General features: G+C 45.1%; 1 protein-coding gene across 2 annotated transcripts; it reads right to left on the bottom strand.

Moving 5' to 3' along the window:
• Positions 1-518: 518 nt before the first annotated feature.
• On the bottom strand, positions 519-22,827 carry DOLPP1 (dolichyldiphosphatase 1). Of its 2 annotated transcripts, XM_079961514.1 has the most exons (9): positions 22,562-22,680; positions 16,960-17,023; positions 10,449-10,549; positions 7,176-7,260; positions 6,043-6,142; positions 4,945-5,043; positions 3,839-3,967; positions 2,752-2,841; positions 519-2,331 (listed from the first exon to the last, which is right to left on the bottom strand). In XM_079961514.1, exons 2-9 carry the CDS (start codon positions 16,985-16,987, stop codon positions 2,295-2,297), a joined length of 669 nt encoding a protein of 222 aa, XP_079817640.1. In that variant the 5' UTR covers positions 16,988-17,023; positions 22,562-22,680; the 3' UTR covers positions 519-2,294. The 2 variants fall into 2 exon arrangements, with proteins under 2 accessions (XP_079817640.1, XP_079817639.1); XM_079961513.1 differs by lacking the exon at positions 16,960-17,023 and having other exon boundaries at positions 22,562-22,827.
• Positions 22,828-23,245: the final 418 nt, after the last annotated feature.

The raw sequence follows: 23,245 nt of genomic DNA, 5'->3' as shown, positions 1-23,245 counted from the left end.
GTGTGCAGAGGTTTTGTGGACACCAAGAGAGGTCATCATGGGGATTCTTTTAGCCCCATATATTTTCACTCCAATCCAGGAACAGGCTCCTGTGCATCAGAGTAGATTTCTCTAGGCACGTAATCCACCTAAAGTTAATTCAGTGGAAGCAATATACTGGGTACATAATCCTGCAATCAGCAGCACATATCCTACATGGCTCTACACAGCAGTAAATCCCAATGAGTTTCATGTGACTTACTCCCAGGTAAGAAACACAGCATTTCAGCCTACGTTTTGTTGAAAGCAATGTAAATTGGGTGTGCTCAACTCCCTGAAGGCTCATTGATTTCAAAGGGGAACTAATTGTGATGTTTGTTTGGATCATGGCTGGCTGTATATATAGCTGGATGCATATTTTGATGGGTTTGAGGCAAACCTGTGGGCAAGGCACATGTCCTCAGGCTTCTACCAATGTGTGGAGGAGAGGTCTCTCCATATAGCTACACTTGTCAAACAAACACACGTGGCAACCCAAAAACGACCATAAAAACATTTTATTGAGTATTTAAAAGTTTGGGGGGGAGGGCAACTTGGGGATAAATTTGAAACCACCAAGGGAATGAGTGATGCCTTGATGGTGCTTTCTTCTTTTGCATTTTAAACTACCAGTAAGAAAGTCTGCAGCAGTATTTTGGGGAAGGAAAAAAAGATTAGGGTAGAAAGTATAAAGGAAGGAAAATATAGGGTCACTGGTGAAGTTGGCTCTAAAATAATAAAACAATTAAAACAAAACAATTTGTACAGGTATCTGAATAATAATAAAAAGATAGCCTTGAGTAGGGCTGGGTGATACCTGGTTTTAAACATCGTGATATATCACCAGCTAAACATCGCAATATACTGATACATCACGATGTCTGCAATATGGATGAATGCATGTAGAGGCATTGACTGGCTTCATGGTTTTTCCCGCACTGTGATTTTTGCATAGCGAACAAACACACATCATGATTCGCAATATATTGCCAGGTCAAAAATTATGAAACCAATATCACGATACAGTGGCACCCCAGGTTACAGACACTTCAGAAATAGTACCTCGGGTTAAGAACTTTGGTCAGGATGAGGACAGAAATTGAGCAGCGCAGTGCGGCGGCAGTGGGAGGCCCCATTAGCTAAAGTGGTACCTCAGGTTAAGAACAGTTTCAGGTTAAGAAAGGACCTCCAGAACAAATTAAGTTCTTAACCTGAGGTACCACTGTATAGACTTCAAAGCTGTTTTGGCTGACATATCGCCTAGCCCTAACACACATCATAATTCGCGATATATTGCCAGGTCAAAAATGATGAAGCCAATATCACAATACGGACTTCAAACTGGTTTTGGATGACATATTGATATATCACCCAGCCCTACTATTGAGTTTTTGTATTGTGCTGACACAGTGCAGAAACATCACTAGTGTAGTTTTCTTAAAATCAATACAAAGTGCAGTTGGGATTGGCCCAGATGCCCCTGAACAGTCATGATAAAGTTTTAAACTAACAGAAAGAAGGCTCCCCCTGTTTTCCGCTCCAGTGATCCACGTTTCTCAACTCCTGCCAAAGGGAGATGAATCAGCTGCCTTCCAAAACACTTGATCACAGGGTCCCCACCCCCCCCTTTTCGCAAACCAGTTTTTATTTCAAAAGGAATAATAAATAGTGTGTACATTGCATGCTGCAAAAGGGGAAATCAATTTGTGGGGGGAGTCACAGACATATAATATTTTGACTCCCCCACCGACAAAACGCTAAATATACCCCCCCTTTCCTTGTTTCAGACTTCAAAATTCACAGGTAAAACCAACCCAAAAGGGTGTCTTGCGCAGGCCCTGCTGAAATGAAGGGACAGGTGGGGGGGGGAGGGGGGAGAGAAGGCGCATTGGAGTTCTCTCCAGCAATTCTGTTTGCATCAGCGGAGTCTGCGCAAGAGACGTGCAATGGCCGAGTGAGGGGAAGGGGTTGTTCCCACCCTCCCGGTCAGATGCTGTGCAGCTGCGGTATATAAATGGGTCGCTGGTTCCTGAATGGTCCTCGACATGCAGCAGAGTGTGGATCCGGCTAGCTGGAAAAGGCCTCTGGTCTTCAGGGTGTGGTGGTCCCTGCCTCCGTTCCTTTTGGTCCATCTCTTAACAGGCTCCTTCCTTCACTTCCAGCTCTGTACAGGTCTCTTTCTCTCTCTAATGCTGGCCCTTGCTTTTTTATTTTTATTTTTATTTTTTGTCTTACAGAATTCGTGCAGTCCAGTTCCTAACATCTCCCTTCCATATTCACTGGAGCTTTGTACCCAGCTTACGCTGTCGGTTCCTGCAATTTAAAAAGGAAGTGGGTTCAAATCTTATCAAGGTGCTTTTTGAGCCCTGCCCAGGCTTTTGATTTCAGAGGGCAGAGGGTGCACTTTGTGTGCAGAAGGCTATAGGTTCAGTCCCCAGCACCTCCCAGCTGGAAAGACTCAAGCCTACAACTAAGAGTCAATAATAAAATCTAGTAACTCAAGAAGGGAAGAGATTTCTATAGAACAATCATACCCACATCGTACTTTTAAAGCACAATGATACTCCATAAGTCATGGCTTTCCCAAAGAATTCTGGGAGCTGTAGCTTGTTCAGGGTGTTCAGAATTGTTAGGAGACCCCCTACTCCTCAAGGAAATGTATCTCTCAGAAGGGAATAATGGTCTCCTCTCAGCAGCACCCTCCCCAACCCCAATCGTGCATGAAATCCTCACCTGGCTTCTGCTCTGGTCACTGTGTACTCGAACCATAATATATTTGGGATGAGACTGGTGTCTCTGATTAAGAAAAACTCTGATAATGTCCTGGAAGAAGTGGAAAGGTTTGGCAGAAGAAGGAGACGGGAGAGGGGGAGAAAATAAGGAGACAGAGAACATGAATTCAGCAAACTTATTTTTTGTAAAGTCTGTTAATTCTTGTAAGTGAATCAACATAGCAAAAAACAAGGCAGATTCTGAATGAAAGCATTTGATACACTTGGGATAGTCGATGGTCTAATTACATTTTGCTTAAGAATAAAAGAACAGTCACTCAGTCCCAGGTACCTTTCCCTCACTCTGACAAATATAAGGGATTTGCCAAATGACAGTGGTGACTTCCTTAAGGTCTTAATTCAGAGAGTGTATTAGAACCAAGCTATGTGCCAAGAATGGTTCTGGAACACAAACCATGACCTGACCTTCCTTACGTTGTAGGTAAACTATGGCTTACGGCTGCTTACCTGCTTTCATTTTTGTTCAGCCCCCAGATTTCCTCATGTGCCCATAGTATAGAAACCTTGGGAGGTGAAGAAATGGAGGTAACCATGGCTTGTCAATTCAGAGATCATCGAAAACAACACAGCACAAATCATGGCTGGCAACTGCACCTCCAACCATGGTTTCCAGTACTGATTTGTTTGCTGGTTGGTTGAATTTGACAAGCCATGGTTGGCAGACACCAAAACAAATATTCAACTATGGTTTGCTGTGATCCTGAAACTGAAGTATTCATCGCTAAAGCAGAATCCGGACAGCAAGTGCTCAAAAATAAGCTTATTTTATTTACTCTCCTATGAGGCACCATGCATGACAATTAACTCTGCACTTAGCCACCCGAGTTTCCTTCTGTACTATATTCTCCCTGACATACTGGATTTCTATATGAAGGGACCCCAGCCCAACACACAAAGGAGCTTCTCCCACCCACTGCCCAATAAAACTCAAAGGATTTCTGACCTGCCTTTCAATTTAGAAAGATTCCAGAGCAGCAATTTGGTCTCAGGTGGGGGGGGGGGAGGCAGAACAAATAAGGGGGACTTACCATGCAGCTATCCTTGGGAACAATGGTGTTAAGATCTCCTGTGTGAATGCAAACCAAACTATCGCCATGATGCTCCCCACAATCCCTCCATATACAACTTGGCTCCAGGAGTGGTACATCAGATAGACTCTGTGTGTGTTGCAACAGAATGAAAGCACATCAAAAAGAGAGCATACTAGGCAGCTGGTTACAGCACCACTGTCACCTTTTCTCAAAAGAGGGAAGCTCACAAAGACCCTGCTTACCCCTCACCTATCCCGGCTTCTCCCAAAGGACAGCCAATTCATTGCTTGGCTATCAGGGCCACCTTCCCATCCTGGTTCATGGTTAATCATACAGCTTGATGTGGTACATGAATGAGGCCAATAGTGGCTACCACTAACCACAGTTTGCCTCCAAACTGGAACTGGAAAGTCACAGTTCAAATCACTTTGTAGACAAAACTATGGTTACTGCTAAACAGGAAGTGGAGAAGAGAGCTGGGAGCACACCAGCAAAGCAGGGGAAGACAGCACATGAGTTTGAGGAACAGCGCAGATGACAAAACTATGGGATTGACTTGTGCAGTCTGGGGCTGGACCCAAGCTGAATAGTTAATGGAAAAAATACATCTTTTTTTAAATGGGCATTTCACTGCTTACTCAAAGTGGAATTGCACTTTGGAACAGAGGCAAAAAATGGGAGTCTAGTCTTGAGCTCCTGCCCCTCTCCTCCTTCACCACACAGAAGATAATTTGTTCTGATGTTGCAATGCTGAGCATTTCTCTGCCCTTCTAGTATCCACCAGTGATGGACAGCAAGAGAAAGATGCACAGCGTAGCAATGTCAGGCAAAAGGTCTACGAGATGTGCTATTGGCTTGATGCAGCAGGGCTCTTCTCATGCTAAGAGAAGAGATTAGAAATAAATATAATTTTAAAAAGCCACCTACCCACCATCAAAATACCCTGCTGCATATTTACTGAAACATTTATTTGAATAAAGAGTTCTTGCATTGCTTCCAGGAACAACTGAAGCTTTTAAACCATTAATAATGAATGCATCAGTCCCAATAGCAAAAGCAAGAGCTGCCCCAAGAAAGCATCCAACAAAATGGAACTGACCTACCTACTATAGGAGACGAGAAAGGCCACGGTTAAGAGGCAGAGGGAGAGGACATGTCTCCACAATAAGTCCAGGAACCTTGCATTGTTCGTTTGATGCATTCTGGGAGACAAAAATATTTAACTGAAATGACCTCTCACTACACAAGCAAGGCATCAAAATCACAATCCAGCAAGCTCAGGCCCACATAGATACTTTAGAGCTTGCTCCTTTAAAAAAGAAAAAGCTTATCACACACCCGCCCTGCATCCTTCATTTTAAAAAAAACCACATGGAACCTGATACTTGATTTTATGCAACACAGAAAAAAAATCCTAAGTTTCAGGGCCTGTTCACATATATATTTTATTTTTACACCTAAAATGGCACCTTAAGGTAAATGTCTAAGATCTCAATGTGTGCCTGTGTGGCAAGTGCATGCATCATACAGGTACACTTTAATGTGTTTCAAGATTCTCTCACCTCTTTAAGGTCTAGACACTTGACTTTGATGGATCCCCCCCAAAGTCAGCAGACTCTGTGCTTGTTGGATCAATTTCTTAAAACACTTTAATCAAAGGCAGAGTAAAAATAAAAATAATCCACTTAAAGCTTCACAAAGATTCCCTTTGTTCATTTAATACTGATTTCACACCATAAATCCAGCTTTTTGTTGCTTTTACGATGCCATTCCTACTCCCATTATCCCCAGCCAGCGAGACCAAAGGTGAGGGATGATGGAAGCTATAATCCAACAAACATCTGAAGGGCTGCAGGTTCCATATCCTTGATCTGAGAAGCAGCATTCGTGGCTGCATGCAAGAGATGGAAGGATGCCTCTAGGTAGAAGCGGCATTCCCTCATGAGAGGAAGGAGGGTGCCTCTTCTTAGATCAGGGATGGGGAACTTGCGGCTCTCCAGATATTGTGGGGACTCCCAACTCGCATCAGCCCCTGCAGCCAGCATGGCCAGTGGTCAGGGACAAAGGGAGCCTAATCTAACTGAATGGAAAAAGGAAGAGGCCACTGTAAATGGAGCCCCCTTTTCTGAGCTCTACATAAGCTTAAAAGCAAGGCTGGAACACCCTATCCACTAGCATCAAAAGGAAAAGGGATTATTCACCTTAAATAGAGGAAGAGAAAAGAGTAAATGGAGAAGAACCAGATGAACTGGGAATGGCTGGAAGGCATGGCGTACTTGGAAAAAACCGATGTGTGGATTTCTGAGGAGAAGGAAGAAGAAGCACAAATGTTAGTTGGACTGTAGGAGCATTGCTTGGCTCTCCTTCCCTGCGATCAAGAAGGGCCCGACTCCCCAAGAGTATATGTTTGGGTTAAATGTTGCCAGAGGATGTGGAGGAAGATGCTACCTCTTACCTGCTGGCTATAGAAAGCCCCAACCCCTTGAAGGAAGTGCTCTCCCAGCTGCCCCCAAAGCAGTTGAAGCGGTAAAGACGTTTTGCACTAAAGCAACTTGAACAGTTAAAAATGATCAGCGGAACTGCCACAGTTACAGGCACCACATAAGACCTATTCTGCATTTGTAAGAATTCAATCTTTTAGCGTGGCAGCGCCCACACTTTGGAACTCCCTGCCTGGAGATATCAGGCAGGCTCCTTCACTGTACTGCTTTTGGCAGCAGCTCCATTTTTGTTTAGACAAGCCTACCCAGATATTCAGAAAGTCAATGCACGTTTTGATTTTTTTAAAAAAATGGTTTTTTACAAAAGTCTTAAATTATTATAATTTTTATGATTCTACTGTTTTATCTCTTTTTAGGCCACTTTGAGGTGTGTTTGTTAACAATACAAGTGGTGTTTAAATCTTATTAAATACAGTAAATAAATGAATAAATAAAAATGTAAATATTTGGAAATAGATCCACTTTTATACTCTGTTACTACAGGGAAGATGGATGACGCACTCAATGCAATCTGATGGCAGAGAAGCAGCAGCAGCATTTCATTGTATGATAAAGTCTGCTTTGGTGATTGATATGCTGCTATCTGCAAGCCCGCACCAATGATTTTTCTCAAAGTTTCCCGGTCAGCTGGTTGTTAGCTGGCTGCTTTCATTATTGAATATTGCTGTTGATTGTAATGTGAAAAATATAAACGTTTTTTAAAAAAGCAAAAACAAAATGTAGAGTTATTTTATCGTTCCATAAGCAAAGGCAGTGGATGAGAACTGCTACCCTCATTAACAATGCCCAGGTCTGTAGTCAGCTGGGCCCTTTCCCTGCCAGCAATACTCCACCTGCACAAGGACGAGGCTCCTGGATAATATTCTTTATTAGCCAATTCACACCTTCATTGAGCAAGAGGCCCCCCAAGAAAGAGATCTGCAAAAGGACAAAAAGGGATGTGCGATTTTTGAAATCAACTGGTTGTTGCACAGACGATAATTTGTTTAGCTTGACTCTTCTAGGGATTTAGAAAGCATTATCATCCCACCTTTCCATTAAAAGCCAAAAATCAAATTCATTAGGCTACTTCTGGTTTAAAATAAGCTCTATAAGCATCATAATAGAGTCCAATACCAAATAATTTGATTAAATAACATAAAAACATTAAATATAAAGTTCAGCAGCAACTGTTTTGTTGTAGTTGTTGTTGTTGTTGTTGTTGTTGTTGTTAAAAAAAATTCCCGTGAAATAGATGGGCAAATATCTTCCTGCTTTTGGGATTTCGGTGCGCACCGACCCCTCTCGCTCTCCAGGCTTCAGGAAGCTATCCGCTAGCCGTGGGAGACGCAGCTCTCCCACGGCTAGGAGAGAGCTTGCCTGCACCCAGAAGCTTGGGGCGCGCTGAGCTCAGCACGCCCCAAGCTTCGGGCTTTGCGCAGCGCTCCGCTAGCCGTGGGAGAGCCGCGCGAAGTCGCGCGGCTCTCCCACGGCTAGCAGATAGCAGCCTGTTCTGGGGGCTGGGGTCGGGGGAAGCTCGGGCCTTTATTTCCCCCCAAAAAAACTAGGTGCGTCCTATGGGCCGGTGCGTCCTATGGGGCGAAAAATACGGTAACTCGATTCTGAATGCTGATGCAAAGTGATCTCTGCCTTCTCAAATATTCAGCTAATGTGACTTCAAAGGGTGAACTGCATATTTCTCTAACTGCAAGTGGTTAAATTGGAAATGCAATGAATTCTAAACAATTGGTTGATTCAATTATATGATATGTGATATGCTATGATACGATTGAATAATATGAATGATTGATATGATATGATTTGTGAATATTAATTTCATTTAATACGCCCCAAAGTCCCATCAAGGTTTCTTTTGACATGTTCTCTTGGCCAATAAACAACTGCCAAAGGCATCAAATTGTTTTTAACCTTGCATCTGAGACTCACCAAGGTGGCCAATGTCCCTGGGATTCTGCAACCAGTGCGCCAACACAGGAGAAGAAACCCTCTCACCACCTGCCCAACCTTCAAAGCCAGGGGCAACTAAAGATGATGACCTCCAAAGGTCAGCAGGCACATATAGAACAGGGAGCCCTTCAGAAACCTTGTGCTCTATCCAATGTTTGTCCTATTCAAAGCAGACTCACTGGAATAAATGACTCCCAATAGCACTAGGGCTAGCTGTCAGCATTTGATTGGTTGATGGGCACTGAGAGCAAGTCCTGCTGGTGCCAAGGCACAATGAGATCCATGCTGACAGGAGTTGGAAGCTCAACCCCAAAATCTGGAGGGACAAAAGTTCCCTGTACCTGGTTTCTACAATTGTTCTTGTTATGCCTGTTCCTCACTTCTGGCCGACAGCCAGGACCAGGTCACACATGCACGAACATGTCAGCTGGTTCTTGCTCTTATTCCATTGGCTTGCCATGTTGCTGCAACATACGTACTGCTATCTCATTGGGTCTATTTAGACAATTGATGGTTACGGATAACTATGACTAGCTGCTAGCTGCTATAAAGGAGCGGGTTGGCGCTCCAGGTTGAATGGCTGCCCACTGGATGGCAACATACCTATGGCTCTCTCTCTTGCACTGCTTGAACCTTTGGCCTCACTGTAAAAAACACAGGTTGAAGTTTCTTCCCTCCTCTTCCATTCCAGTCAGGCTTTAAAAAAAAATGAGGAGAGGTGTGGCTCCCAGAGCTGGAGTTTTCCCACCCCTGCCTCATAGTGTCAAAGGGTCTTTCCTCTTTCTGCAATAGAACTAAAGGCATCTATCCTTCTGGAACTCATCTATGAAGACAACTCCAACAAAACAGAAAAGTGGGAGGCATTTAAAGAAACCAGTGTGCATAAGCTTACAGGTGAGCTGATATTTAAGAAGGGCATGCATAAGAAATGGAAGAAAGAGAAAATCACAAAGGAAATCCCTGATGTATACATGAGTAGCCAACAGTTGCAGGGAGAAGGTCATGTTAATCTGGAATGAGAGCAGAGGAGGGCAACCAAGATGATCAAGGCTCTAGAAACCAAGTCTTATGAGGAATGGTTGAAGGAGCTGGGTATGTGTAGCCTGGGAAAGAGGAGACTGAGAGGAGATATGATAGCTATCTTTAAATATCTAAAGGGCTGTCCCATGAAAGATGGAGCATGCTTGTCTTCTCCTCTGGAGGGTAGGACCTGAACCAATGGATTCAAATTACAAGAAAGGACATTCCGATTAACATCAAAAAGAATTTTCTGTCAAGAAGAGTCAACTGTGGAATGGACTCCCTCGGAAGGTTGGGGACTCTCCTTCCTTGGAGGTTTTAAAGCAGAAGTTGGGTGGCCCTCTGTAATGGATGCTTTATTTAGATTCCAGCACGACAGGAACTGGGTCTCTTCCAACTCTACAATTCTATTATTCTATTCAGTTACTGGGCACAACTGACAAGGTATTGTCAATACCATCTCTTTCCCTAGAGAGCCTCTAGGGTATTGAGATTGCCAGAGGAGGCCCTCTTGGTAGTTCCTCCACCCTCTTGGCAGCCCAGGAGAGGGTCTTGTCTGTGGCAGCCCCTAAATTGTGGAACTCCTTCCCTGCAGAGGTGCTTCTGGCACCGTCACAATACAGTTCCTGTTACATGCTGAATGTGAGCCTCTTCAACATGGCCTTTGACAAGAGGCATATTTTAAGAACCCACCCTATTTCTGTGCCTGTAATTTTGTTTTAAACTGTTTTTCATTCCGAATGTTAAACTGCTGCAACCCATCTTGGGACCTGATGGTGACAGTCAGGTAAGAAATTGAATTAATAATAGTTATAATTACAGATGTAAGAGAAAGGAAAGTCCTTCTTTGGAGGTCTTTAAGCAGAGGCTTGACAACCATATGTCAGGAGTGCTCTGATGGTGTTTCCTGCTTAGCAGGGGTTGGACTCAATGGCCCTTGTGGTCTCTTCCAACTCTATGATTCTATGATTCATGGGATGGTCAAGGTGAAGGGAGTGATGGGGACAATTTCAGGAAAGGGGAAACGAGAGAAAGGAAAGCAGATGCTACCAGGCCCCAGCAGGAGATGTGAGTTCAGGAACACAAAAGGCTAGACCCAGATTTGGGGAGGGGGGCAGAGAAGCAGGAGCAGGACTCACCGTGTGAAGCTCTCTCTTGAAAACAATGAGTGTGATGAATCCGAATATGATGAAAATTGGGCTCAGGCTTGCTTGGGCGAGAATAAATCCGGTGAAGTCACCTGGGGTAGTAGACAAAAAGAGATAAAACTTGCCCAAAAGGTAATCTTGCCTGGCTGTAAAGGTTTTTTTTTTTTTTTTTTTACTTTCAAGTACGTGTGCAACTTATGGAACTAACCACAAGCAGGTGTGCTACAGGCCACTAAGCTTAACCGTCTTTAGACAACTATGTAATAGGAGTTGTGCTTTGAGGGGAGAAAGGCCCAAGGACCCTGGCTGTGTTGGACTTGAACTAAGGGGGACTCGAGTTCAAATCCCCACACAAGACTTGAAGCTTCTTTGGTGACTTTGCACCAGTGCTGCATTCCCTCCACCCTGACCTACCTCACAGGGATGCTGCGAGGATTAAAAACTTAGTAACACTGTACTTTATGAATAAGGCAATTAAAAAAGAGCGAGAGATAACAAAAGAGAGGGAGCCCTAATGAACAGGTTCCTTCCAACTCCAGAGGAAACTATGAGGTTTACCGCAGCAGCATAGTCTAAATAAGAAAAACAGAGCCTATAGATGAACAGCACCCAAACCACATCCTTCTTACCCAGACACCCGGCCGCCACCATTTCCTGTTGGATGTCTGCTTGTGGCAAAACCTTTGGTTGCATGATAACTTGGTACAGGATATCAGTTGCTTTAAAGGGCAATGATCTCAGGGTCATCAGTACAAAGCTTTCCATTCACAGAGGAACACAAGGCTGCCGGTTTGAAACTCGCCCTGGCAAAAGGCTTTTGGGGAGGCCCTGAAAGCCGTCCTCTCCCCCTTCACATCATCAGCCTCCCTCCACCTTGTCACCTGCTTGCTACATAAAAACTGTAAAGCTGGCCTGCCTTACAGGGCTGTTGTAAAGATATGAAAGCTTGGCCAACACATGAAGATTGCTGTAGCTGCATTCTTATACACCAGTAATGAGGAATCTATTACCCTCCAGATGATGGTGGACTACAACTCCCAACATCCCCAACTGTTGGCCATTGCTGGCTGGGGCTGGTGTGAATTGGGAGTTGAATGACATCTGGAGTGCCAAATTTTCTGCACCTCTGAGATATACTCACACAACTACCTGGAAGTTAGGTCCACCTAAACTCAATGGGAACTACTTTTGAGTAGAAACACCTCTTAAATGCATCAAAGGAATAGAGGAAGCTGTCCAGTACAGCATGAGACCATTGGTCCATCTTGTCCAGTATTGTGTTAACCAGAGCTTTCCAAACTGTGTGTTGTGACACGTTAGTGTGTTGCCAGCAGTGTGTAGGTATCTCACGTGAACGCTCCCCGTGCTCCTCCTGGGGCTGGAAAGGGGTTAGTTTAACCTCCGGTTTGCTAGTAAAACTGAATTACTGTGTTGCGAGATTATGCATGTCTGAAAAGTGTGGCACCAACATGAAACGTCTGGAAAGCTCTGGTCTAAACCATAGGGATGGGGAGTCTTTTTCAGTTTGAATGACAACCTTCTTCTGTGCAACCTTCTGAAGGCCATATTCCAGCGTTGGGCGGGGCCAGAGGCAAAAGTGGGTGGAGCAATGAAAGTGAATTTTACCTAGTCAGGGAATTGGGCTCCAATGACATATGGAGAGCCACAGATGTTCCCCATCCCTCTCCTAGAGAATAATCTAATTTAGCATGTTTTATTTTATCAGCATTTGGTAAACAAAACTAAAAACTTTGAAATTTGCCAAGCCTGGCCTGATGTTTCATTTGCAAACAACATCTGTTTGTTGCTACTAATGAACAAATGACAAGAAAGGAGATTCCTAAACATTAAGAAGAACTTTCTGACAGTAAGATCTGTTTGACAGGTGTTGGACACTCCTTCATTGGAAGTTTTTAAGCAGAGGTTAGACGGCCATCTATCACAGATGCTTTAGTTGAGATTTCTGCATTGCATGGGGTTGGACCAGATGACCCTCAGGGTCCCTTTCAACTCTATTCTATGAGCCTATGAGTTGTAAGACAAAAATCTAAAGGGTTCCAGGTTGGCCAAGGATGGAAAAAATTTGGGGAAATTGCCTAGTGCTTTATTTCTCCCCAGAAAGTATTGTTTTCGTACATTCATAGAATCACAGAACTGTAGAACTGAAAGTACCTCAACGGGTCATCTGGCAGAACTGTCAGAAAGTTATTCCTGATGTTTAGTTGGAATCTCCTTTCTTGTAACTTGAAGCCATTGGCCCATCATCCTCAGCCAGCACAGCCATTCTCCCAGCAGCAGTCTTATAATATGGAGGGCACCTGGTTGGTGAAGGCTGACCCAGGAAGATACTCACATTACAGTTTTGATAGCTTACCATTCAACTAATGGGAGCCTGGGGCTGATGTGAGTTGTTGTCCAAAGCACGGGAGGCGGGGGGGCTGTCCAACTGCACAAGACTTTCTAACGGCCACCCTCTCACCTCTGCTTTTTTAAAAATTTGTGAGGAGTGGTCCAAGTTTGAACATCAGCAGGAAACAGACTAGAAGGGAATCCCAGGCATGTCATCAAATGCATTGTGGACTCAAAGAAAGTAATTTGATATTTTAAGGATATCTATTACATCATGCTCTCTGTCTGAAACATTTGGAGAGGTGCTGCCAGTAAGTGTAGACAATACTGAGCTAGATGGACCAATGGTCTGACACGGTATATGGCAACTTCCTATGTCCCTGTTTATATTCCTATGCCCCCCTCTGACACACAAAAATCCCTTATATCCATAATCATGAGGATACTTTTATTTCTAGGGGAAGAGACATATCTATATCTTAAAACTCATGCTTTGCATGCAGAAGGTCCTAGGTTCAATATTCAACAGCATCTCAATATTCAACAGAGAGACTGTTTGAAACCCTGGAGAGCCACTGCCAGTCAGTGCAGGTAATACAAAGCTGGATCCAAAGCTAGATGGACCAATGATCTTTATTTTGTTTTCATGGATCATGCCTGTCTACTCTAGGGGCTCTAGAATGTACAACAGGCCGTGGGTCTTACAGAGCTAGCTAAAAATGTTTTCAGCACCAGAACCAGACAACAGGCATGGGATCGAGAGGGTTTTCATTTGCCCATGCAGCAGCATAAACAGAACATGAGTCTCAGTGAAAACACACAGACACACACCATTATTTCCGTACAAGGAAGCTGGCGCAGATGGCTCCGCAGCAGGGACCAATTAATTTAGCGAGCCAGAGCAGAAGATTCACGCTGCAGCTCCAGGATACAACAGGTGGCCTACAGGCAGACTCTGGCCCCAAGAAACACTCCTAAGGTCTCTGCTTGCTAATTGCCATGCTGGGGGACGACCCCATAGATGCCTCCTCCTGCCCTTAGGTGTTTGCATAATGCAGAACCTATGTACACATATATGGACAAACATGGGGGCAATGCTTCCCATCTACAAAGTGCATACTGAGCGCAGAACACAACATCAAAAAAACATAGGTTTTTGTTAACACTAGGGACAAGTTTCTATCCCTTAGGACAATAATTATGCCTAAATATAGCAAATGAAGCTGGTTTGCACAGTACAGTAAGCTGTGGCTTGGTGCTACATCTGAGAAGATGAATTGTGGTTTGGGATGCTGTTACACCCTCAGAACCTGCTGTTTGGGATAGGCCTCTGGGGGTTTCTCAGGGAAGGTGGCTGGAGAGGGGAACCATGTAAGCCATATCATGGTTTGGACACATGCCAATTTTCTCCAATGAATCCCGGGAACTGTAGTTTGTAAAGAGTGCTGGGAATTGTAGCTTTGTGGGAGGGTAAACTAAATTTCCCAGGACTCTTTTTGGGGGTGGGGGAGATGGTGTTTGGTATGTACGCAGTCTAAATGAATCTTACCACAGATTGTGATCTGGTGCTTGATCTGAAGAAATCCACTGTAAGCCACTTCTTAGCCTTTGTTAACCAGAAGATTTGAACTGGATGGGCCTTTGGTCTCATCCAGCATGGTTCTTCTTACATTCTTATATTCTTTAGTTGCTGGCTAGGGCTGACGGAAGTCCAAAATATCTGGATGGCACCATGTTGGTGAAGGCAGTCTAAACCTCTCACCTTCAGAGCTCCCCAGAGACCTCCAAGAGACCCCTCCTCTCTGGAGAGGCTTTGGAAATGTCAGCAGGTGTACTTACTCTCAAGGCTCTCCACTGGCATGAGAGCTGGAACCTTGGGTGAAAGTTGAGATACTTAAACCACGAAATTCAATGCCACTTCTGTTACTTAAATTTAAGATTGTTCAAAAATAATAATAATTAATGCTATTAAACTCATTTACTTGTGTTCTTTTTTCAGATGTCAGGATTTTACATCTTTTACAAGTCATTCATTTTTTTAAAAAAATTGTTGACTGACTGAAAGTACAACAAGCTCTGATGGAACTGGCTGAGGTAACATCTTAATGAGGGGGAGGGTTGTAAAATATATATATATATTTAATAACCTCTAGGCTGGATTACTGCAACACATTACACATAGGGCTGCCTCTAAAGATGGTTTGGAAGTTTAAGCTGATGCAGAATTCAGCGGCCAAGTTGCTCAGTGGAGCAAGATGGTTTGAGCATATTACACTGATCCTGACCTGACTGCACTGGCTGACGTATAAGTCTTAAACAGCTCAGGACTGCAATACTTCAAGGATCGCCTCTCCCCCTATAAACTGTCAAACTCTGAGTTCATCATTTGAGGCCCTTCTTCATGTGAGGGTGGAAACATGAAAATGGGCCTTTTCTGCAGTGGCTCCCAGTTTCTGGAATGCTCTTCCCAGGGAGGCTTGACTGGTGCCTTCATTAGGCATAGATTTGGTGTAGAAAGTACAAAGTCAGTTTTTCATCATCCTGACTCGGCTTCTATCAGTTCATCAGCATCTGAACTCTGATGTGCTTAAAGAGGGGTCTGGCTTTCCCAGGCATGTAGCTCAGTGGCCAAGGGATGGAGCTGTCAACTAAGAATTTATTCAGCTACAAATTCCATAGACAGCCTTAAAATGAACACTCCCTTCTCCCTCAATCCTAATCCCTGTGTGTCTTAAAGCTGATTTCCCTTACAAGGCAGCTGTTTATGATTGCTAATATAGGCAAAGAGTTTGGGTGGTGTAAAGCAGGGGTGGTTAAAACCTGTGGTCATCCAGCTGTTAGTGGACTACAACTCCCATCATGCTTGGACCACTGGCCATGCTAAGGGGCAGATGAGAGTTGGAATCAGGCCAATGGCCTAGCAAGTCTAGCAACCTGTTCTCATAGTGCCTGTGGGACACCTGGAAAAAGGATTCGAGCACTCTCCCTTCCTGTGGTTTCTCTATCCACTTTCTCCATGCTATGCATAATTTTAAAAACTTCTTTCATGTCTCCTCTTACTCAACTTTTTAGTTTAATATCTTAATAGAGGAGTCACTTGATCATTTTGGTAGCCCTTTTCTGAGGCAAGGCAACCAGGACCAGAACTGTACATAAGAGGCCTTATTCCATCTCTTAAACACAGTAGGGAATTCTGCTTCTTAACTCAGGAGTGAGGAACCTGTGACCCTCCAAATTATGTGAAATTCCAACCCCCATTATCCCTAGACTGACTGTTGCGTTAGCTGGGGCTGGTGGAAGGTGGGAGTCCAACAATATTTGGAGGGTCATGGACTCACCATCACTGACCTACCTGAATAAAAGGCAGGTTCCATTTCAAACTTTGCCGGCCTGGTGCCTCAGAACTTTAAAACACCACAGACATGCTGTGTGTTCACTATTTTCATTGACCTATTCCTTGAATTAGAAATAGTATCAAAGAAACCAGCAGCTCTCCAGATACAGTTACCAGCTTCTTTTACTCTCACATGCACTAGCATTCAAGTAGGAAAGAAACAGATGTGGCCAAGCACATGCCATATTACTTCCACTCACAAAAAGGCTTGTAATTGGATCTTGGTGCAAATCTGGCCTTAAGCCATTTTTCACTTTGATCCAGGAAAAGAATTTTTTGGGGGGGTTAACTGGATCACTTGTTGGGTCGCCACTCATATAAATCAGAATGCCTTTCAGAGCACAGATGCTATATATCCATGCTGCATGACTCTTAAGTGGGTGTGAATGCAAAATGCACTGGATGTGGTGTGGGAGGCATATCCTAAGGATGTAAGCAAAAAAAAAAAAGTTCGGATCAGCTGTGCTCATCCAATTCATTCTGTAGTCCTTAATGCAGCAAATAGCATGAAAACCTGCTTACCTATGTGGCTCTCCTTACTCAGACTGGGGTAAATCTGCAACTGATCAATCTGTTCATTAGAGATATGGGATCAAGGGATGGCTGGCAGCAACTGTCATTTCTGACCATTGGCAATGCTGCCTGGCATTGATGAGAACCCTGCTAAATATTGCTGGCGCCCATCTAGTCCAACATCCTGTTTTCACAGTGGCCAAACAGATGCCCCATGGGAATCCCATAAGCACAACCACAACTCACCCTTCTTGCAGTTTCCATTAAGAAGCATTCAGCAGCTTACTGGCTCCCACTGGCGTTATATACCCTGGGTTAGAAATATGAAGAGGATGCTGCCTATGATCATTTACTTCCATTTTCTTTGTATATAAGGAACAGCCCGATATCTCACCTGCTTTTGGGAAGTGGCCTCAACCAAGGCATTAACATTGGTCCAACTAGTTCACTATGGCTTACACAAGCTGGCAGCATGTCATCACAGCATCCCCAGGGTGGGATTGAACCTGGGACCTTCTGCATGCAAAGCAGCTGCTCTACTGCCGAACTATGCTTTTCAGAGTACATAAGGTGCGGCTTTGGAGATTTTTATCTCCTGCCCTGTCTTCCAGCATGCAATCTTTATAAAAACTGAATCCAATAATTCCATTAGTTAATGGATGTGTGTGCGGGTGGGTGCGTGGGGGAATCAAAGGATGAGTTTGGGCTGGCCTGAAAGCCATACATTCTCTCACTCAGAAGCTCTGCCTCTCCCCACCCCCGTGCCAAAATCATGGGAATTGAGTGGGCTTTCTCAGCAGCACGCACACAACTCTAGAATACTCCTTTACAGTCAGCTTGCCAGGCGGAAAGAAATCCCAGTTTAATGCAGGAAGCACAAGGTAAGGGAGCCAAGTATCAGAAAGAGAGATAAATAATACATGTGATTCCCCCCCCCCCATTACCACAATGCGTCTAACTCCCACAGTGCTTAGTGTCTGGAAATGAAAAAAACAAGAATACCAAGTTGCAGGTCTGCCTGGAAATACCACACCCTAGTATGGAAGCCTGGACACAAAGAGACCTCTTTCGGTTGGTTACTCGGGGGAAATGCACTCCAAACCTTCTCAGAAGCACTTACCACTATTTTAGCGTTGGGCTCTGGCACTTAAGAGAGCAAATGGCAGCACTAAGTCATGTCAGAATTTAAAGCCCTGAGTTACTGAAATATTCAGAGTTCAAATGAATAAATAAATAGGCCACAGGCTAGCAAGGTTGGGAGATCCAGTTACAAACGTACAAGCTGATCCTAACTCTGCCACCCAATGATCTTCTTCTGCTCCCTTAAAAACCCTCCCATCCTACATTGCTGTTCCCTATGCCTGGAACTCACTCCCAGAATGCCTCCTCCTCCTTCTCAAAGTCACCTCTTCCCTAAGCCACACACACACATAGACAACACACACATAGTCTAAGTCAGGTGTGAGGAACCTGTGGCCCTCCAGATGCTACTGAACGATAATTCTCATAATCCCTGGCATTGGCGGCTGGTGCTGATGGGAACTTTAGTAAGGCAACATCTGGAGAGGCAAAGCTTCCCCTGGCATTGCAACTCCATTCACTCCCATCTGTCCTTTGGTACATTTTGCTGGTACAGTGGTGCCTCGCAAGATGAAATTAATTCGTTCCGCAAGTTTTTTCTTCTTGCAAGTTTTTCGTCTTGTGAAGCACGGTTTCCCATAGGAATGCATTGAAAATCAATCAATGCGTTCCTATGGAGACCGTCCATTGTTTAAAGCAAGGGGCGGCGGGGAGAAGATTGCTTCTCCCCGTTGCCTGCCCCGCAATCTCCGGGGTCCTGTTTTAAAGCAAGGGAAGGGGCACGCGCGCCTTCCCCTCTGTCCCCTCTTTTGAAGCAAGGGGCGGAGGGGAGAAGATCGCTTCTCCCCGTTGCCGCCCCTTGGTTCAAAAGGGGTCCGGGGACAGAGGGGAAGGCGCGCGCGCCTTCCCCTCTGTCCCCGGAGATTGCGGGGCTGGCAACGGGGAGAAGCGATCTTCTCCCCGCTGCCCCTTGCTTCAAAAGAGGTCCGGGGACAGCGGGGAAGACGCGCTGCGCCTCCCCGCTATCCCCGGAGCTTGCGGGGCAAGCTTCGTTTTGCGAAGCAAGCCCATAGGGAGATGCGTCTTGCAAAGCGGCTAAGAAAACGAAAAACTCCTTCGTCTAGCGAGTTTTTCGTCTTCTGAGGCGTTCGTCTTGCAGGGCACCACTGTACATGTAAAGTGTAAATTTAGACTGCAAGTGGCTTGGGGCAGGGATTTCTCCTCCTACCCCTTGGTGTGTATGATGCAGATTTCTTACTGGTCATCCTGTCATTTTGTTACTTTAAAGCAGTTGAATTTAACCCTTTCCCTTCACTTAAAAATATGCTATCATGCCCCCATTGTGGTGGTGGTGGTGATACAGTTGCCTGTATTTTTTATTTTGCTCATCATGATGAATAGCAGTTTTTTGTGAGGAGGGGATTTAGATCAAGGAAACTAACTAACACATTCCTTTCATCATCCCAGTTCTGATCAAAATCAGAACATTCTGTAGCTGCTTTTAAAGTTTAAAAATTAAATGCCAGGCAAGAGATGGATCACAGAACTTGTAAAGCACAACATTTTAGGCTTTGTTTTGAAAAGCGACATGCACACTAATACAGCCATATAAATTATTCTTTAAACAAGTCTCCTGAAATCAGCAGGACAATCCCAATAAAATGTACAGTCAAATGAAGCTTTACAGATACATTACAAAATCAGTGGGAGTCTTCTTTGCATGCAGAAGGTCCCAAGTTCAATCCTCAGCAGTATTCCCAGGTAGGGCTGTGAAAGATTCCTTGCCTGAAATCCTGAAGAGTAGCTTCTAGTCAGTATAGACCAGCATTTCTCAACCCTGGGTCCTCATTTGGACTACAACTCCCATCTTCCCTAGCTAGTAGGACTAGTGGTTAGGGATGATGAGTGTTGTAGTCCAACAACATCTGGGAACCCATGGTTGAGAAAGGGTGGTATAGACAATACTAGACCAATGATTTGACTCGGTATAAGGTAGCTCCCTATGTTCCTATTCAGGTGCTCTCTAGAGACATCCAGGTGTTCATAGCGGTGGTTAAGAGTGTTGGGATCTCACTGGGTGACCGTGGGCCAGTCATTATCTTTCAGTCAAACGACAACAATGCAGAGTTGTTCTGAGGGCAAAATTGATAGGATGGAAAAGATTTATGTATGCTGTCTTGAGTTCCTTGAAAAAGATATGTGGAAAAAATGTAAACAAAACAAAACAAAACACCAAACCCTAATCATCGGTGTAGCTAGCCACTTGGGCACCTGGTACGGTGCTTCCATCCTGCAGCCAGGGTCGGGGCGATCTGCCCATGGAAGTAGGGCAAGCTGCACGGAGTCTCTCCACCACCTTCCCCTCAGCTGTAGGGCGGCTGAGGGAGAGGCAGTGGGCAGATGTAAGCCCCACGCTGCCTGAAGCTGCCATTTCAGGCAGCGTGGAGACTGCAGGCACCCAAGCCACCATGTCACTCCCAGAAGAAACGTATCGCTTGGGGATGCTGCAGGCCCCGTGGTTAGTGCCAGCCCATGTTTCATTAAGCTTCTTGACTGAACTAAAAAGTTTCGTGAGTCCTTTCTTTATCTCATATTTTTGTCACCCCCCTCAGTGGTGACACCCGGGGTGACCCGCACCCACTGCGACCCCTTTCCTCAGCCACTGACCCTAATACAATTTTGCACCATTAGGGTTTATCCTGTTGATCATTTAGAAACCCATTATTCAGAGATAGTTTCTTCTAAATGCCAATGGCTGCACGGTCACATGATGGGAGGCAGGAAAGACTGGTGCTTTTGCACCCTGCCTGCAAGCTTCGTAGAAAAAAAGCATAACAGAGCACATGTTTAGCATGCAGACAATTCCAGGTATGAGCCCTCTTTCAAAATCAGGAGAGCTTCCTCAACTCAGTCTGAGCAATATACTGAGCTAGATGGATCAAGGGTCTGACTCTGAATAACACAGCTTTGTATGTTATTTGGAAGGGACACAACTCAGTAGCAGAGCACATCTTTAGCATGCAGAAGGTGCCAGCTTCCCACATGCAGCACCTTTAATTAGTGCTGGGAGAAGAGTCCCTGGCTGAAACCCACAAAAACTTCTCCTAGTCAGTGTAGACAGTTCTGAGCTAGACAAGACAATGATCTGAGTTATTATTTCAATCACCCCTTTGGACCAGATTCAACTACTCTGTTCTGCTCCTCCAGTGGTTCTCAAACTTTTTTCTCTGGGTCATACTTTCAGAATAAAAATTTGCTTGTGCTACACCAATATTTTTATTGATAAGAAATACATTGGAAAACAAAAAGAAACGAGTCCTAGCAATGCTTGATTAAAACATACAACACAACTACTTTATAATTTGATTGTGGGACATCCAGAAAGTATTAAAAAATGCAACTACATAAGAACAGAAATAATTCCCAAAATATAATTATAAACAAGCCTTTTAATATGTACCTTACATATTTATACAAATTCAATGAGAGGTATGAGCTTGCTTTTGCCAAGTAATCTCATTTATATTATGTCTAATTTGAGACAAATAAACTCTCATCTCATCAACATAAAGAAACCCTTCTCTTTTCTGCTGTTTCTTATCTGTCAGTTGGAAATCCCCGTTCACAACAATATGTTATGGAAAATGGTAGATGAATAGCCAACGCTCTTGAAAAGAGGCATGGATACTGTCTCTGGTTGTATATCTAAAAAAACATTTTGATGCTATATTATACGATACTATACTTAAATATTCCACACTGAAATGTTTAAATGTTTATTTGATTGTCATTGAATCTTCCTGCCACACTTGCCACCCTCTCCTGTCACACCAGTATGGCACGCCACACCCTTTAAGAACTACTGCACTAGTGGAAATCAGTGCAAGGACTCTTGCTAGCTAGGTTCCCCCTCCTCTGCACCTCCCCCTGCATTGTGAAAACAATCACCTTAGCATTGTGTTGAAACCCACCCTTTATTTAAAAGCACAAAGACTATAATCTTATTTTATTTCGGAGGAAGGGCATTTGGCTCAGTGGTAGGAGCACCTGCTTTGCATGTGTAAGGTCTTGGCTTCAATCCTTAACAGCATCTCAAAGTAGTGTTCGGGAAAATACATTTCTGCCCTCCTCCCCACCTGAAACCCTGTAGAGCTGCTGCCCGTCAGTGTGGACAGCACTGCCCTAGAAAGAACAAAGGTCTGGCCCAATATAAGGCAGTGTTCTGTGTTCCAAGTGTGTTAGGAAAAGGATCTCTCCAGGAATGGGTCTGTGTTCCTGCAAAAGTAGCATCTGGTAACTGGTGTGACAAAGAGGCATGTCAAAAGAAAACTTAACTCCAATAAAACAGAATAGATCTAGATCTAGATGGAACCGGCCAGGAAGAGGGAGGTGCCAATAGGGGGTCGGAAGCGGGACCATAATAAATACAATAAATGTAAAGGTGATTTGCACCCCTCCCCCAAACTCTGCACTCTTGGGACGAGAAATCCAAAGCCGAAAGGGTGCCGCGCATGCGCACTGCAGCCTCCGAAGTACACTATCTCGCAAAGAGCGGCAGCCGAAGCGCGCATGCGCCGCCGCCCGGCTTCACAGCGCTGCTAGTCAATGGCTCACTATTTGGCAGCTCCCACCCGATCCCCTCAGGAACTCCCCGAAGCCCAAACCTCGCCTTTTTTCACGGATATGAATTGGGCGTAGGGCGAAAGGCCCACCCACAGCTGAGAGAAGAAAACAGGCTCCGCGAAGCGCCGGAGGCTGGAGGCTTTACCTTCTGGGTACTCGACGTGAGTGAGGGAAACCGACTTCCACGGAACAGAGACCGAGCACTCTCCTACCGCGGCCATCTTACCCGGATACCGGGCCGGGCCGCCACAGCCAATCGGGCGGCACACACGGGGCGGGGCGGCAAATGGGAGTGGGCGGAGGGGGGGACGCGCCACGGCCAATAGCCGTGCCCCGCAGGTGAGGCACTGGCCAATCCGCGGGCACCGCAACGTACAGCAGCCCCGCCCACCCCGCTCTGAAGCGCGAGAACGAGTTGGGCAGGGGGAACTTCCAGAAGTCCAATCCTCGGCGGGGCCCAGGTAGAAGAGATGGCCAATGGCAGAGGAAGCGGGGGCGTGGCGGCGCCCGGGGATTGGATGGCCCTTCTCGCCAATCCTCTCTCCGACTCCTCCCCCGTCTGAGCCAATCAGGTCTTAGCGGGTGAATGGCGGGCTAGAGAGCGACTTGAGTGAGTGAGGTGTATTGTGGGTATTATCGTTACTCAAAAGGGGGGGGGGGCTTCTCCACTGTACAACTAAGGGGCGCTAAAGGAACGGAGCTGAGACAGAGTTCTCCACTCTGACAGGGTTTGAAGGGGGTGCGGTCTTCTGCAACTGGGTTGCCACCTTTGTTCTCGCAAAATACGGGGGGGGGGCTGTTGGGGGGCGATTTTTTTCCATCTGGCACT

Source organism: Podarcis cretensis (genome assembly GCF_951804945.1).
Source record: "Podarcis cretensis genome assembly, chromosome: Z".
Classification (NCBI taxonomy): Eukaryota; Metazoa; Chordata; class Lepidosauria; order Squamata; family Lacertidae; genus Podarcis; species Podarcis cretensis.
The sequence above is the reverse complement of the archived record's forward strand: the minus strand, read 5'-3'. Positions and strand labels throughout refer to the sequence as shown.

Coding starts and splice junctions, on each gene's coding strand:
- DOLPP1 (XM_079961513.1), bottom strand. CDS start 22,637: ATGGCCGCGGTAGGAGAGTGCTCGGTCTCTGTTCCGTGGAAGTCGGTT. Junction 7,261..10,448: donor TCAAGAGAGAGCTTCACACG/GTGAGTCCTGCT, acceptor GTCCTTTTGCAG/ATCTCTTTCTTGGGGGGCCT. Junction 2,842..3,838: donor TTCCCAAGGATAGCTGCATG/GTAAGTCCCCCT, acceptor CACTTCTTCCAG/GACATTATCAGAGTTTTTCT.